Source organism: Colletotrichum fioriniae, assembly GCF_027942845.1.
Source record: "Colletotrichum fioriniae strain IMI 355084 chromosome Unknown scaffold_1, whole genome shotgun sequence".
NCBI lineage: Eukaryota > Fungi > Ascomycota > Sordariomycetes > Glomerellales > Glomerellaceae > Colletotrichum > Colletotrichum fioriniae.
This window is the reverse complement of record NW_027076837.1, coordinates 4,147,713-4,163,929: the sequence shown is the minus strand read 5'-3', so window position 1 is coordinate 4,163,929 and position 16,217 is coordinate 4,147,713. Positions and strand designations below refer to the sequence as shown.

Below are 16,217 nucleotides of genomic sequence, written 5' to 3'. Positions count from 1 at the left end.
ATGGGCTGCATATGACACTGCAACTGTTCTTTTTGCTGTAATGATACCCAAAAGTCGGATGCGGAGAAGGCTCTCACAGAGCTAGGAGTTTGGTGGCACGTTACGCCCAACAAAAGGGCCGTTCTGGTAGAATTCCCAGCATTCACGCGGCCATGAAAGGATGGCATAGGCGCCTACTGTATTGACAACCCTACTGAGGTGCCACCGCATATTTAGCAACAGCTTCACACCATTCCGTGTCTTCTTGGCAGCCACGGCTGCCTGTCATGCGTGAAGCTAGCGCGAGCGGCTGAGGTCTGGCCCTCAACTGATTGGCAACTTCCATCGTGACCCCTGCTGAACCGGACGAATTGTATCCGATTCTGGTAATAAGGCTTTTCAAACGAAATTCCACACGTGATGACACCTGACATGGTCCGAAAGATATCTACAACTTGGCTAACAATGTAACAGGATATCGCGAGCTGGTACTCTGATCTGAAGCTAGGAGCATCATCCGCTCCTCGAAGAAAGGGCAAAATGGAGCCGAATAGCACGTATCGATATCAATCTCTGCCACCGATTGCGGAAGAGGGCCGCACGCCGTCCTTCACCCGACTCATCTTCCTGTACCCAGGCTCGGGAGAGGACCCCTTTGAAGCGCATCTAGAAATCGTCGACATCGAGCATGCGCCTCCTTACGAGGCTTTATCTTACACGTGGGGAAAACCGATGGAGCAGCCGAGAGACTACATCTGGATGCAAGGCTGTCCTATGCCTATCAAGCCAAATTTAGAAGACGCCCTTCGTTCTCTACGCTTGCCGAACCAAGTGCGAAGGCTGTGGGTTGATGCGCTCTGCATCGATCAGTCTGACCTGGACGAGCGTGCTCGGCAGGTACAGTACATGAGGCTGGTCTACAAGCACGCCGCCCGGGTCATCGTATGGCTCGGTCTCAAGACTTCGGGTACTCATGAAGCGTTCCAGGCCGCGGAACGGCTCGCAAGGATCAGAGAACTTACTCATCCGGCGGCCACTGGACCTGACGGCGGGCAACTCGACCCCGGCACAGTCCAGGATCTGATGAGCAGCATGCTTGAAGACCTACCAGAGACATGCATGGTCCACCTGGATGAAATCTTTGAACGCCAGTACTTCAGCCGTTGCTGGTGCGTGCAGGAGGTGGTGGCATCTTCCAGGGCGATTGCAAAGATTGAGGACCTGGAAATGTCCTTTTTCGACTTGATCGCCTCGTTAATTGTGCTTGCGGGTTGGAAAAATGAAATAGTCATCGACCGACCCTACCAGTTGTGGAATCTGATTCTCATGCGACGGCAACCCAACAGCTTCCTCGGTCAGCCCGAGGTCGAGGGCTCGATTGGCTCGTTTCTCGCACTTCTGGAGCTGACCCGAACACTGCAGGCGACGGATGATCGAGACAAGGTGTTTTCCCTCCTCGGCATCTGCGACGAGGGGCTGAACCCCGTGCTGGCGTTGACGCAGATCTTTGGAAACAACGATAGTTGGCGCATTCGGTTGATTCGTCGGGGCTTGACGCGGGTCAATAATTTTGTCAATGGTCTTGCTCCGGATCTCAACTTTGGTCGGCCGAGAGCTCTGCGACCGGATTACAAGAGGGAGACTGTGCTGGTGTACTGCGATCTCACAAGGTTTCTCTTGCGCAAACAGCCTCGAATTCTAGACATCCTTGACCACGTACAGCATAACGAGGACCCAGGCACTGGTGACTACCCGTCCTGGGTTCCAAAGTGGTTTGATCAAAGGACATGTTCCGTGTTCAAGGGGGCCTATCTCGCTGGCTTTTGCGATGGGCATTTCCGTTATTTTGCCGAGCTTCACGATATACCGGTCCGTGACGATCCCGTGCGGCCAAAAGTTTTGTCTCTGGATGGATATCACGTCGATGTGGTATCGAAAACGAGCGAAACGGTTGTATTTGGATTCGGGGCTCGAGCTACGGCGGAAGCTATCGTGCAGGCTTGGGAGCAGCTTTTCAACTTGTCAATCGCCCCCAGATGCGGAAGAAAATATCGCGATAACAGCCTACTGGACGTGGCATTCTGTAAAGGCATCTTGGCTGGCGCTCTGGGTTCCATCATTGGCTATAGTCACCTCCTGACTAGAAACCAGGGAGGATTGAACCCGTTATTCGACGACCGTACTCATAAACCTCACGCAGAACTCGACCGAGAGGCTCAAGACTTGGCGGAGACGTTCCTCGCCCAGATGGCAGAGTTCGGTCTCCCGCCAACGGGGATGGAATTCGGGAACCCGGATCGAGAGGACAAGCTGCAGGTCTTTGGAGCAGGGGCGCGTACCTACTCGAACAACCGAAAAGTGTTTGTGACCCGTGATGGTCGTGTAGGCATCGGGCCCAAGATGATGCAGCCTGGGGACGAGGTCGTTGTTCTTTTCGGGGGGCGGATGCCCTTCATTGCACGACAGAGAGATGATCACCGACTGCTGGTTGGGAGCTGTTACTTGGTCGATGAAGAGCTGATGTGGGGAAAGATGACGGAGAAAGTGAGATTTAATCGTGGTGGTGGTCCCCCGCGGGTGACTTTTGAGTTCCATTGAGTCGCGGTCGCGAGAATTTAAGAGTCTTCAAGATTTTTCCACCTCAACGGCCACTTATTTCAGCCTGCGCATTGCTGCCCCCGACTTAACCAATCAAGCAACATTTCTTTCCTGCACACTGCGGAATTTGCTGTCGGATGATTTTCCGAATGCAAGCCTCCACATCATCTGATTCCAAAGATTGTCACCAAAAGCCCAAGTTCAGCATGGCAGTCATGAAGCACTCAAAAATGAAGATTCTCCTGATCGGAAAGGGCGGTCGCGAACATGCACTCGCATGGAAACTCACTCGGTCACCGTCAGTTGAGCACGTCTATGTTCTGCCAGGCAACGCAGGCACCGGAGCCCTGGCGAAAGCCTCGAATTGCCGCGATGTAGCCGTGGACGATCATCATGGCCTCGTAGAGCTATCAAAGAGCCTTACAATCGACCTTGTTATCATCGGCCCAGACGATGCTGTTGTTGGAGGCATGGGAGATCACTTCCGGAGCAGTAAGTCAATAGGATCATGTAAGAGAGTATTGAGTCTAACACAACACAGATGGAATCCGTTGCTTTGCCCCGAGTAAGAGGGCGGCCATTATCGAAGGCTCCAAGGACTTTGCGAAAGACTTTATGTGCAGACGCAAGATTCCGACCGCGTGCTACGAAACCTTTGACAAGGTCGATTGCGATAAAGCCAAGTCGTATGTACGGAGGTTGGGCCGCAGAGTGGTCATCAAGGTGGACGGTCTTGCAGCAGGAAAGGGTGTCATCCTTCCCGAGACGACTGCAGAGGCGGAGCAAGCCCTTGAGGACATTATGCTCAAGGATAAATTCGATGATGCTGGCAAAATGGTGATCATTGAGGAGTACCTCGAGGGTTACGAGATCAGCGTTCTCACCTTCACTGATGGAACATCAATTCTCTCTCTGCCGCCGGGCCAAGACCACAAGCGGGCTCTTGACGGCGATAGGGGACTGAATACTGGTGGTATGGGCGTGTATGCGCCTGTTCCTTCCGTGACTGAGGAGCAGATGGCCGTTATTGAAGAGGAAATCATCCTGCCAACCATTGTTGGCCTTGAAGAAGAAAGTAAGTTTGAACAAAATAGTGATAGCACACACGAGGCTAATCTAGAGATACAGGGAGACCTTTCAACGGCATGCTCTTCACGGGGATAATGATGACGCCCACAGGTCCCAAAGTGCTTGAGTACAATGCGCGCTTCGGGGACCCGGAGACACAGAGCATGGTGCTTCTCCTTCCAGACGAGGCCTTACCTGAAATCATTCTCGCTTGTGTAGAGAACAGGCTTGGTGACGTCAAGCTGGAAACACTTGCAGGTTTCGCCTGTAACGTTACTGTTGCGGCTGAGGGTTATCCAGAATCATACAGGGAGGGGGATCTTATCCGACTAGGATCTACCTCTGAAGGTGAGTCGGCACCAGCAGGATTGTGCTATAGTCCATCGCTGACTACATTCATATCTAGGTGTTCACATCTTCCACGCTGGAACTGATCAGGTCAACGATAAATTATTCACGGCAGGCGGTCGCGTCCTGTCCGTTGCCGCGACGGGTGAAACCCTCGAGGAAGCAGTATCGGCTGCTTACAAGGGGGTTGAAAGTGTTCATTTCGAGGGCATGTTCTACCGCAAGGATATTGCGATGCGGTAAGTCAGACCGAGAGCCGTCTACATTCCCCTCGGCTCCAATTACGGGATAGTTTGACTGATATGATCAAGCTCGCTGAAGCTCGCTCCGGGAAGGGCCGAGGATGGTCTCAACTAGCTCGAGGAGTACCTAGCCAAGATCGGAGCTTGGACCGTTGCCGTTAAGGTTTCTGAGGTGATAGGCCAACAAGTTCGGATGACCTCTGGCATGTCCAGAGACAGATAGGCAACCACCCAACTCAACATCGCCTGGCTCAAGCGTCGGGACATTTTGCGAGGCGGGGTGGTCTAGAACGGCCGAAAACCCCATGTTCCACGCCCAGCTGACATGGCAGAACTCATGGGGGGTTCTCTGGAAGCTTTCGGCCGTGAAACATTGCAGCCACTGACGCACCGGAAGGACCGTGATGGCGGGATGCAGGAGATGCAGGCGACCGATGGACCCGAGTCTAGACCGTTGTGGTGTGATGTCACATAGCAGCAGGCCTTTATATAGTAATCAGGAGCTCCCCGAAGTTACAAGTCCAGCTGCAAATGGGTTTGGCCGATGTAGGCTCGGATTCGATGTGCTGAAGCTGTCTCTCCCTATCACCAGCAACGATGAACGTCTTTGTCGTTCCGGCGTCCCCCAAGACTGGGCAGGCGACTGTCCAGTCCCTCCTTGATCATCCTTCGCAACCACACGTAACGGGTGTATATCGAGACTTGGGAAGGGTGCCGGCTAGATTCAATGACCATCCTCGATTTAGGGCCATCAAGGGCGACGTTGCCGATGTTTCGAGTCTCAAATTCGCCGGTGCCGACGCCATCGTATCCATCACGCCTCCGCAATACTCCGAGTCCAAGCCGATAACTAGAGCACGTGAGATGGCCGCAAATGTCAAGTTTGCTGTCAGTAGGGTCGGGTGTTCGGTAAAGCGTCTGGTATATGTGTCTAGCATAGGAGCTCATTTGGAACATGGGACGGTAAGTTGAGAAGAGAGGATCTTTGTAGGAAACAGATGGCTGAAGGGAATACTGTAGGGCGAGATAAAAACGAATTATGAGGCAGAACAAGCACTCATCGGAGCCGCCCCCGAGGTGGTCTTTGTTCGATGTGCCTACTTCATGGAGAATTGGGCACCAGTACTTAAGACAGCGAATGATGATCTACCACATTTCTCTTCTGTGTTGTGCCCTCTAGACTACGAGATACCCATGGTAAGCTTTACCAGACAGTTCGCTCTAAATGTGGGATACACTTTTCTAAAATCCGCGTTCAAGGTCTCGGTGAAAGACGTTGGTCGGACATGCGCAAGGGAAGCTCTCGCAACAAGTTCGCCGATGCGACATAATCCCTACATCTTCGACTTATACGGACCAAAATCATATTCAACAAAAGACGTGCATAGAGCGGTGGAAGATCTAACATTCAAATACAACAAGGTCAAGGTAACTCTGGTGGAAAACGAGCAGCTGGAGAATTTTTTCGCAAATTTGTATCGCCCACCAACGGCTGAACTATTCGTAGAGATGACGAGGAGTCTCTTGCCTGGAGGGATAGTGGCCGGAGATCTGCGGGAGGGACATTTGCTTCAGAGAGGGAGCGAGACACTGCGCGAGGTGATTGGAGACATCCTCAAGAAATGAAGATGCGCGAAACACTGGTGACTGAAACTCAAGTGAATAATCATTTCGGCTCGAGCGACAGGAGAGGAAAAGAAAAGAAAGATCAAGATCAGCTTCACGGGGGCAAAGAGAAGAGAGAGAGAAAAAACAACGCGGATTAGCTGCGGAAAAGGACTCAGACCCAGAACCGACCACAAAGGTCATCAAACAAGACCCGCCTTGCTAGCTCAATCGGTAGAGCGTGAGACTCTTAATCTCAAGGTTGCGGGTTCGACCCCCGCGTGAGGCTCAAATCCTCACCGCGATTGGCTAAGCCACTCCTCGGGTTCTTCATCTTTTGCCTTTTGCACCGCTGAAGTCCTGAACCATCAACGAAGATGCTCGAAACAAATTGGCAAGCCACACAACCTTATTTTGGCATCCACCACTAGGTGTTTGGCTAAGGTGTTTCTTTCCATGCAACTCAAAATGTAGCCACCATCATTCGCCTGTCTTCCCCAAGCTGCGGTGAAGCCGGAGCCGAAGCCGATGTGAGTCAAGTCAAGCCGAAGGCCCCTCAACGGACAAGCATAAAACATGCGAGTGCCCAGGGCACCCACAGGTACTTGACGAATAAATTCCGCATTACTCGATCAGGCAGAATGAGCATACGGTGAACTCGTTTCCATTGATTATGATGCCTCGGCTCAAAGTGAGAAGCCGTCGGAGTCAAGGAATCTCATACCCTGTTTCCGCCATCTTCGGCTCGACCCACACACCATCCAGACATGTTGGCTTCGAGGGGCCGTGAGTGTCCTCCAACTGGATTCAAGATCCCGGCGTTATTGATCGGACTGATGTTCAAGGTCAGAGAGAAGCTCACGCAACGTGGACACCCACCTTTGGCCGTTTCCCGCTTGATCCACCAGGTGGCGCTCTCGTTTAGCGACTTCGCAAGCCGACGCTTGTCTGACGGGATGCGACATATAGGTTCGGTCTGAGAATGCCAACCTGGACGGCTGGAATTACTCAATTGGCTTTAAGAGCGGCTCAGCGCTCTCGAGATTACAATATTTGGCAGATCTTACCAAGCAATCTTCCTAGACCGACTTTACCATTCCCTCTGGTGACCCAAAATGTCGAGGACCGAAACTCAGAGTGTTCCCTTCAAAACAGTCTCCCAAATCGTGATGGCGTATGATGGGGAGAAAAGTCAACTTCCGTCATTGCCGACAAGCGACGACGAGACAGCACGAGTCGACGAGGAAGAGCTAGTAATGGACCAAGGACTCGTTGCATGGCTTCAAGTTCTTGGAAGCTGGATTCTGTTTGCCAATACCTGGTACGATGACCCCATACCAGCTTATGCCGGTCCAGACAAAAACCGCAGTAATCAAGTTGACGTAATCCAAGGGGTTTGACAAATTCATTCGGAGTCTTCCAAGCTTACTACTCCAACGACCTTTTACCAGACGTTAACCCTTCGGCTATCTCTTGGATCGGCTCAATCCAGATCTTTCTCATGATGCTCATCGGCGTCTGCGCGGGTTGGCTTCTCGACGCGGGGTATCTTCGCTTCATCCTCATTTGCGGCACTACCATGACGTCCCTCGGTCTATTCATGCTGAGCTTGTGCACGAAGTATTGGCAGATTCTCCTCGCGCAGGCGCTATGCGTCGGAATCGGCAGTGGATTGCTGGGCTTGACTTGTGTGGCCGTGATTCCTCTCTACTTCCGCAAGAGGAGGATGATAGCGACTGGCATTGCTGCTACGGGAAGCAGTCTAGGTGAGCTTCGAACAGACTCTGAGACGAATATCTACGCAGGCACGGGCACTGATGTGTTGTCAAGCGGGAATTGTCTATCCCATTATGGAGAGACGCCTGATTGCATCTATCGGCTTTCCTTGGGCTGTTCGGGTGTTCGCATTCATCGTCACCGGAAGCCTCCTGATTTGCATTGCGATCATGCGTCTTCGGCCCAATATTAAGCGGCGCGGTGCTCTCTTCCGCCTGAAGCACTTTCGCGATGTTCCCTATGTGTCATTTTGCATTGGTCAGTCTCCTTTCCAATAGGTCTTCGACTTACCGCAGTGGTTAACACACAATCAGCCTTCGCACTGATGATCGGCTCGGTCTACATCCCCTTCTTCTACGTGGATGCCTATGCCATTCGTCTGGGTGTGGATCAAAACACGTCCTTTTACATCCTCAGCGCCATGAACGCTGCAAGTTTCCTGGGTCGTCTAGCCCCCAACTGGCTTGCTGACAAGTATGGCGGTATGACCGTCATGCTTCCTTGCTGCCTTTGCTCGGCTATCGTCCTCTTCCTCTTACGCTTTGCTACCGATCTGCCGGGTTTGGTCGCAATATCAATCGTGTACGGCTTCGTCTCGGGAGGTATGGTGTCTTTGCCTCCGGCTACTATTGCGAATTTGACGGACGACTTGTCAGAGTATGGGACGAGGATGGGCATGGGATACACCATCACGAGCTTTGGCGCATTAATTGGGAATCCTATCGGAGGTGCTGCGCAGCGTCCGCAAGGAAATACAGTGTTAGATGTGCAGAAGGAGTTTCAGGGTACTTGGATCTTTGCCGGGGGTTTCATGCTCGCAGCTTTCATTTCGATGGTGGTATCAAAGTACGTAAGAGTCGGATCGGTCTTGCGTGGTAAATGCTAGCCCTTCAGAACCTTGCTGTAGTCTTCTCACAATAAGCTTTGATCCAGTGACATGCAACTACCCAAATCTAGTTAAGACAACGAGTAAAATGTGACCTCAGCAATCATCGTCCTGGCTGGGATCGTGACGGAAATCGGAAAGCCGCCATAATCCGGGTCCTCGTTGGGCATCATCGCGAACTTGCCGCTCCTCGTCTCATCCCCGTTCAAAACCCTACTCGTTTTCAATTGGCCGGTCCCTTCGTCCCCTACAATCTTCTCCTCAAACTTCAGGATGCCGGTGAAGCTCCGGCCCTGACCCAATGCCTTTGCCCTGACCTGGAAACCCCAGCCGATGAGCAAGAATCTACCTCCACCTCGATGTATCACCATTCCAGCCCCTGTTCCTGGCCTTCCAAACACGAAGCACCGTTCTATGGTGATCTCAAAGTCTCCCCAGGTACGACGGATGACGGGGCTTGGGTCCTTTCCGGTGTTATCCGCCGGCAATTCGTCGAAGCAGAAGCCCACTGACGTGTTCAGGTGTCGTTGTGCTTCAAGGACGATGGGCGAAACAGACTTCAACAGACCATAGTGCTTGGTGAAAGGACTGTCCTCTGGCTCGATGGTGTCCACACCAAAAGGGGCAACCCCCATAGCACCGTAAGTACCGTACGCAATCCAGATGCGGCGCGCTCCGTAGTCATCTCGTCGTTGCTCCGGAATGAAGAGAGGCTGATTCCGGTGCCTGTACTTGGCGCAAGAACTGGCGTAGTCATTGAGATAGACATCCGGTCCGATAAAGTCCAGCTTCGGCGCAAAGCGCATCCATACGTCCAAGACGTTGCTCACGGGGCCTCCAGAGGGATAGTCACCCGGCAGGCCGCCGCCGCCCACCACCACGGGAAAGTCATTGTCCGAGTCTTCACCAACGTAGTTCATCCATACATTGGTGTAAAGCGGGATGGAGTACGCTGCCTTTCCGGCCGCGGCAACTTGATTCAGGTAGAGGGCGTAGTTGTAAGCCATGAATAACTCATCCGTCCGGGGACTGCTTCCAAACAAAGATTCCCAGTCACCGGTTCCATCGAGTTGTGAACTTTGACGATCGAATTGCGTCAGGTTCTGCTCTCGCATATCTTGGTGTAGTTGATCCCACTCTGCGGACAGGAAGTGGACAAGGTCCCTTGGGACAGATTCATGGAAGGCTTTATTTGCGAGCTCTGAACCGTCTCGAGAATCTCCCAGTACACCGCACTCGTTTTCGACTTGTACCATCAGAACAGTAGAGTGCGACTCGTCAATCTCTCTCAAGTGCTCCATTAGTCGGCCAAAGGCCTTGGCGTCTGCTTTGCGGCTTTCGGCGCTGAAGATTGAAAGAACGTCGCCCGTCTCGAGGCGACCTCCGGCCTTTCGAAGCTTGACGCGCGGAAACCTCTTGTCATCTATTTTCACCCAAGCCGGTGTGTATGAAGAAAGACCTTTGATTGTTAGTCTCAATTGTGTTTTCAATTTGTCACTCGAAGACAGGGGAAAGATAGAGCAGCATACCATTCTTGAATGACCCAAACCAAAGCAATACCAAGTGCATAGAATGCTTCCGTGCGGCGCTAATAACTTCGTCGAGCACCGAGAAGTCGAACTTGTCCTCTTCAGGCTCAATCATCTCCCAGGACACGCTGCCGAGCAAGGTGTTGATATTGGTATCGGCCATTTTCTTCCATATAGTTTCCATGTATTCGGGGGACGAGAGTGAAGAATTCTGAAGTTCACCAGCTCTCATGAGAAAAGGCTCGCCCTCCACCACAAGTTGTTTCGATCCATCTGTTTGGACAAGATGTGGGATATTCACACTAACGTTAGCCATCTTCGCGGCGGCTTGGGGTGTTGCGTCGAGAAACGTCATCGTATCGGGGTCTCGGTTCGGTCTTCTTCGATGAGTACTTCGAATGTTATTAGAGACAAGAAACGTAGAAGAGAAATGGATTGAGAAAAGAGAAAATGTAGAGAAAAGAACAAAAGTGTTCCTGGTTGCTATTTCAGGATTCGGAGTGACAGCAGAGCAACTCAAGGGGAGGAGGATGGATCTGCGGTGTTGAACGCCCGTCGGAATCTGTGAAAGATGATTGGCTTATAACCCGAGCGTTCGTTCGTTCTTAGCCTCTCGGGATCTGCGAAACACGCAAGAAATGAGGGGAATATGCCGGCACACCAGACATCGAAGCATCGATTAACGAGTAAAGACTTCCACCAACATGCCTGTCTTGCTTCCCCTCAGTGGCGTCGACTGATGCATAACAGGATCCTCCACATGTTGGTTTGTGGGGTATTCGGGCCAACACCCAGTGAAAGGTGTTTATTTCCGAGAAACTAAATAGAGGGCGTCTCCCTGTCTCCATCAGTAACATTGACTATGGAGCGTGTGAATGGCATCTATACGCTCGAACTTTCATCTGATCCTGCAATCGGATGAAGCCCCCCAAAGCATGCCGACAGTGTCGGGAGAGCAAACGGAAATGTCTCCGTCGTAGTCTCGCGGTAGGTGAGCCCTGCGATACTTGTCGAGTTAGAAGCCTGCCGTGTGCAAGCTCCCTCTCGCGCGTTCCTCCATCGCCGCTGCCGTTGCTCCCAAGGCCTGAACCGACGCCTTCATTGTCAAACACCTCCACGCCTACTTCGTCAAAGACCGAAGGCACAGACTTGCCGCTTCACACGGCTGTACTTCTCGTCGACTACTATCTGGACAAGCTACACAATCGACCACACAGTTTGTTTCACCCAGCAAAACTTCGACAGGAGGTTCAAGATGGGTCCATTAGCAGGATTCTCCTTTTCGCCATTTGCAGTATGGGCTCGAGGTTCGCTCTCGACGACGAGACCCGGCGCCTCGAGGCCGGTTTGATGGAGGAATCTAAGCGTTTGTTGCTGGCGAATTTGGAAAATGTGTGCGTCGAAAACATTCAGGCGTGTATCCTCATCGCGAACCTCTGCGCAGCTCACCTGAACCCTTCTTCAGAAGCTTTGTTCTTCCGTAAGTGACCGACACCGAACCTGTACAAATATATTGGTAGAACCATGTCTTTCTTTGAATCTATCTGCTCACAGTGGACAAGGCACCGGCATCAGTCTCTCTCACATTATGCAGCTTGGCACCTCCACAGTAGGGACACGGGTAGTCGATCTCGAGATTCACAGGAGGATATGGTGGTCGCTCTTCATGGCAGATCGATGGTCGTCTTCAAGCCTCCGCTTGTTGCCACAGATTCGAGATACAGAGCTTGCTGTTGATCTGCCCATGGACGAAGCCATATTTGAATCCCTAGATCCTACAGCAACGCAATTAGAGAAGCCATGGCAACCAGGAATATGGGCCTTCAAGATCTCTCTGGTACAGCTATTCGGCCCAATACAGCAGCTCAATCGTCATAGTGTCAACAGAAGCATGACCGCGGAGGATATCGAGAGGAGCATTCTCTCTTTGTCTCAGCAGCTAGAAACTTGGGAAGATTCCCTGCCCAACAACATCAAATGGAAAGAGGAAATGCTGGACTGGCATATCAACAGAGGAACTGGAGGGCCATACGTCGCCCTTCATCTTGGGTATCATCACTACTCCGTCCTGCTCTACTTCAGGTTCCTCAGCTCTCAAGAGCCGAGATCTCCCGCGGCTAGTATGTATCATAGCAGGTGTAAGTCCCACGCCTCGGCTTACAGCAATCTTGTCAAACTCGCTCGGGGTAGGCAGGGATGTGAAGTCGTCTATCCTACTGTCGGGCACATGGCGGTAGTCTCGTCATCTGTGCTCCTGCATACACTCTTGTTCGGCGAGGAAGCAGATCTCAAGAGTGCCAGAGATGCCCTGAATGCGAACTTTGCGGCCATTGTCGAACTGCGACAGTACTGGCCAAACACGGCGCCAATGGTTTGTTCCCGTCCACGTGGCCGACTCCCATGTGTACGAAAGCTAATCTGATGACAGATCGAACGCCTTGCAACTTTTCAAAACTTTTGCCTGTTGTCAGGCGACTCCAGAACGCATGATTTTGATGACTGGATGGTGCGCTTTCTGACCGAATACTCACTGCCTCTGGAAGAAAAGGATATTCAACATGTGAGATCGGGCATGGACTACGACATTGACAGCTTTTCGGCTCGAACACAAGAACTCACACAGCAAGGGAGGTATACTTCGTTTCAGACAGATACCTCTGATGCCTATAGCTTACAACTTCATGAGTTCGACTACCTAATTTAGTTTTCATCAATAGTTCTGTAGCCTGACTAGTGGGAAGAATTCCGTCAATGTTGAAATCCGTATGCAGCCATTCGAGACATGTCGTAACGAACGGGAAAGAGTTCTGAGATGATACGGCATAAGATGATGAAAAAACAATCTTCGCCGATTCAAAGCTACATTAATCTGAGTCTAGTACTTGCTTCACTATGTGAAAGTACAGATCACATTCTAATCTGAGGGCGCCTTCGTGGCCCATGCAGGAAGCCATGCTATGTGCGGTTTGGTAAGGCCTCTTTATGTAGCGGACAAACTTTCACAGGCCTCGGGGGAAAAGCCAATCATGTTTCTCATTCTCCGTTCGATCGGGTTTGTCATTTCCAGTGCCAGTTTCCCCTCGAATGAAGCGCTAATATCGTACCGGACCTAGCTCCTGGTTAGCTCGGATGCCGTTACCCTCATCGCAGAGGCTGGTGAATGTACCACCAAGCCCAGGCGCGCACTCATCCCGCATCCCCAGAAGGGTGACAATTCCATTCTCCTGGATGTCGGAAAAACGGCCAGATGATTGGTGCAGAGGCCGCATATTCGGCCGCAACGAGTGAAAGACATGTGCCCGGTTGGTTTACCCCAGTCTTTTGTTACCGAATCACCCCACGAACCTGGGGTCTCCTCCCAGGAATACGGTAGATGGTGATCATGGCTAACTCCTTTTGGACATGCCAGTAAGTAGTTGCAGGCTCTTTTTGTTTTCGATATCTTTCTCATGTTGCCTCATCTTTATTTAAAAGGCATGGGTAGATCTAATGTAATTTCAGTTCCCAGAATCCCATCATCGTTCAACATAGCGGCCCTGGACCACAACGATCTGACGCCAAGAACTCGAGGAACCTGTCTTCAACTTTTTCCTGTGCTGTACCCCCAGGAGCATAATGGATTCAACCAAGGAACATCCAGATTATGTTGAGGAGCCTCCACATCTCGAAGTTCCACGAGTAACATGGTATAAGCACGCCGGCTTGCGGAGCCTCTATATCAGGATGCCAATCTTGATGCTTTGCGCCACTATCAACGGATATGATGGGAGTCTCTTGAATGGTCTCCAGACCATCGAGAATTGGCGAGCTTGTATGTGCCAGAACATCTGTCACTACTTCATTGAAGAGTCTACTGACTTCCGGATCTCCAGACTTTAACCACCCTTCCGGCTCCACTCTTGGTCTATTCACTGCGATTGTCAATATTGGTGGCTTCAGTGCACTATTCTTCTGTCAGTTGGGGACACCAGTCAAGCGAGACCGTCACATTTACTAACATAACCATTGACGATAGCCCCGTACATTGCAGATTTCTATGGCCGTCGTATCGCGACAGCTATCGGCATCATCATCCTGGTCGTCGGTGTCATTATCCAATGTAGGCACTCATGCTCTTTTTGCTTCTGCATGCATAAGATCAAATCTAACATCGGCCAGCCGTTCCAAGCGTCAACGAAGGCATGTTTATCGGGGGTCGTTTCCTCGTGGGGTTCGGGTAAGCAAGAATTCATGCCCAGAATTGCTGATGTGACCACTGATCACTGGCCATCTTAGGTCCAACATCTCCATCGGAGCCGGTCCGCTGCTGATCATGGAACTCGCCTATCCTCAGCATCGAGGTAGACTTACTGTGATGTACAACAGCCTATGGTATGTCGGAAGTATCGTCGCCGCCTGGACCGTCTACGGAACGATCAAGTACACGGGCCAAGTCTCGTGGCGTGTTCCCGTTGCTCTACAATGCCTTATGCCGGTGCTCCAACTGATAGGCATATTCACGTTGCCTGAGAGTCCGCGTTGGCTGTGCTCCAAGGACCGATCTAATGAGGCCTTTGAGATCTTGGTTAAGGTGAGGAGATAGCAGGTTCACTTCAGGTGGTGTATCCTCAAGACTGACGATTTAATTTCGCGCAGTATCACGCAAGTGGAAATCGCGATGACCCTTTCGTCCGAGCTGAGTTCGCCGAGATCCAGGAGACCATCAGGCTTGAGAAGCTGGCGGCGGAGACGGGTTGGATGGTGTTTTTCCAGACACCAGGAAACCGCAAGAGGCTGTTGCTCATTGTGCTCACCTCATTTTTCTCTCAGTGTTCAGGTATGGTCACATCCCTTGGAGAACCTCTACTTGACTGACACACCGACTCTGTTAGGAAATGGCCTGGTCTCGTACTACCTTCATGACATTCTGAGTTCCGTTGGTATCGACGAGCCCAATTCCCAGTCTCTGTTCAATGGTGGTCTCCAAATTTGGTCGTTCCTCGTTGCAATCTGTTTTTCGGTCTACTTCATCGAGAAACTCGGCCGGAGAATTCTCTTCCTTATCGCTGCTGTCGGGATGCTCGTTGTTTTCAGTGTCTGGACTGGGTATGGACCCCCGCAATATCGCAGCAGCAACTTAGACTATGCTGACCTTCTTAGATGCTCTGCAGTGTATGCCCAAACAGGCAATAAAGACGCCGGGTCCGCGGTTCTGGCGATGATTTTCCTCTTCTACGGAGTCGCTGGGTTCGCATGGCCTGGCTTGACGGTCGCCTACTGCTCCGAAATTCTCCCCTTCAGCATACGAGCCAAGGGGCTGGCGATCTGCTTGGGAGTGACAGCGCTCTCTGGTGTCTTGAACCAATACGTCAACCCCATCGGGCTCTCGTCGCTGGCTTGGAAGTTCTACTTTGTCTACATCGTCATCTTGGTCATTGAGGTGGTTTGCATCTGGTTCCTCTTTGTGGAGACCAAGGGACCTACTCTCGAGGAAATCGCCGTCCTGTTTGACGGCAAGGATGCCAAAGTTTCCAAGGAGGCGGGAATGGACGGCGATGCTACATTTGAGCAAGTGGAGGTCCGTAAGGCTGCGGAAAAGGTCTAGGCGTTGTCCACATAAGAAACAAGCCAGCAAAGATGTTGTGGGCTTTGCAGGGTTGAAGTGACTGTACGGATCGGTTCCGGCGACGAATGTGGGTAGCCGGTTGAGCACTGGACAGCGGAGGCATGCCGTGTCGTCTGTCGCTTCAGACCGGCTGGTGAAGCACGGAGAATTTGAATCAAATCGACTAGGAGCTTCCCTGACCAACACATGATTGTGAAGCCGTGCTGTTGTCAGTTGATGTCTTGATGAGGTGACTGATAGAGTGCGCCCATGCTCTTAGGCTTTCCCTCCTCGTGAATCAGCATTTTCGGCGCAACGGCGTCACCACCCTCGTCGCAAAAATAAAGTAACAATATGCTTGACAGAATCTTAAATGACGAGAATTGTACTAGACTGAGGGAAATCGCGAGTCGTACCCGACCCAGATGCCGGTCCAGCACTCTCAAAGTTGCACCGGGAGCTAGGAAGAGACATCCTGGAAGCAAGCTATGCTATGCGTGCTATGCTAGAAATCATGCTGGTAAGCATGCGTGCCTTGCTAAGAGCTACTGTATGCTAGGAAGCTAGGGCGGTGCGGAAACCCCTAGGATTCGAAACATGCG

At 51.6% G+C, this 16,217-nt stretch overlaps 4 protein-coding genes and 1 non-coding gene across 5 annotated transcripts; 4 read left to right on the top strand and 1 right to left on the bottom strand.

The window, feature by feature from the left end:
* Positions 1–266: 266 nt before the first annotated feature.
* On the top strand, positions 267–2,577 carry N0V96_001048 (uncharacterized protein; the record flags this gene model as incomplete). The annotated part of the gene is made up of 2 exons (XM_053195289.2): positions 267–270; positions 488–2,577. The coding sequence occupies 2 exons, from the start codon at positions 267–269 to the stop codon at positions 2,575–2,577; spliced, it is 2,094 nt and encodes a 697-aa protein (XP_053047259.2).
* A 206-nt stretch (positions 2,578–2,783) lies between these two features.
* Positions 2,784–4,350, top strand: N0V96_001047 (uncharacterized protein; the record flags this gene model as incomplete). Its single annotated transcript, XM_053195290.1, has 5 exons — positions 2,784–3,069; positions 3,119–3,652; positions 3,706–3,993; positions 4,052–4,232; positions 4,305–4,350. The coding sequence occupies 5 exons, from the start codon at positions 2,784–2,786 to the stop codon at positions 4,348–4,350; spliced, it is 1,335 nt and encodes a 444-aa protein (XP_053047260.1).
* A 1,706-nt stretch (positions 4,351–6,056) lies between these two features.
* Positions 6,057–6,129, top strand: N0V96_001046. Its single transcript has one exon. It is a non-coding gene; the product is annotated as a tRNA-Lys (tRNA).
* Positions 6,130–8,573: 2,444 nt separating this feature from the next.
* Positions 8,574–10,194, bottom strand: N0V96_001045 (uncharacterized protein; the record flags this gene model as incomplete). Its single annotated transcript, XM_065756111.1, has 2 exons — positions 8,574–9,961; positions 10,032–10,194. The coding sequence occupies 2 exons, from the start codon at positions 10,192–10,194 to the stop codon at positions 8,574–8,576; spliced, it is 1,551 nt and encodes a 516-aa protein (XP_065615351.1).
* A 1,503-nt stretch (positions 10,195–11,697) lies between these two features.
* N0V96_001044 (uncharacterized protein) lies at positions 11,698–15,615 on the top strand (the record flags this gene model as incomplete). Its single annotated transcript, XM_053195293.2, has 7 exons — positions 11,698–12,151; positions 14,047–14,130; positions 14,190–14,247; positions 14,307–14,601; positions 14,667–14,847; positions 14,903–15,116; positions 15,171–15,615. 7 exons carry the CDS (start codon positions 11,698–11,700, stop codon positions 15,613–15,615), a joined length of 1,731 nt encoding a protein of 576 aa, XP_053047263.2.
* Positions 15,616–16,217: the final 602 nt, after the last annotated feature.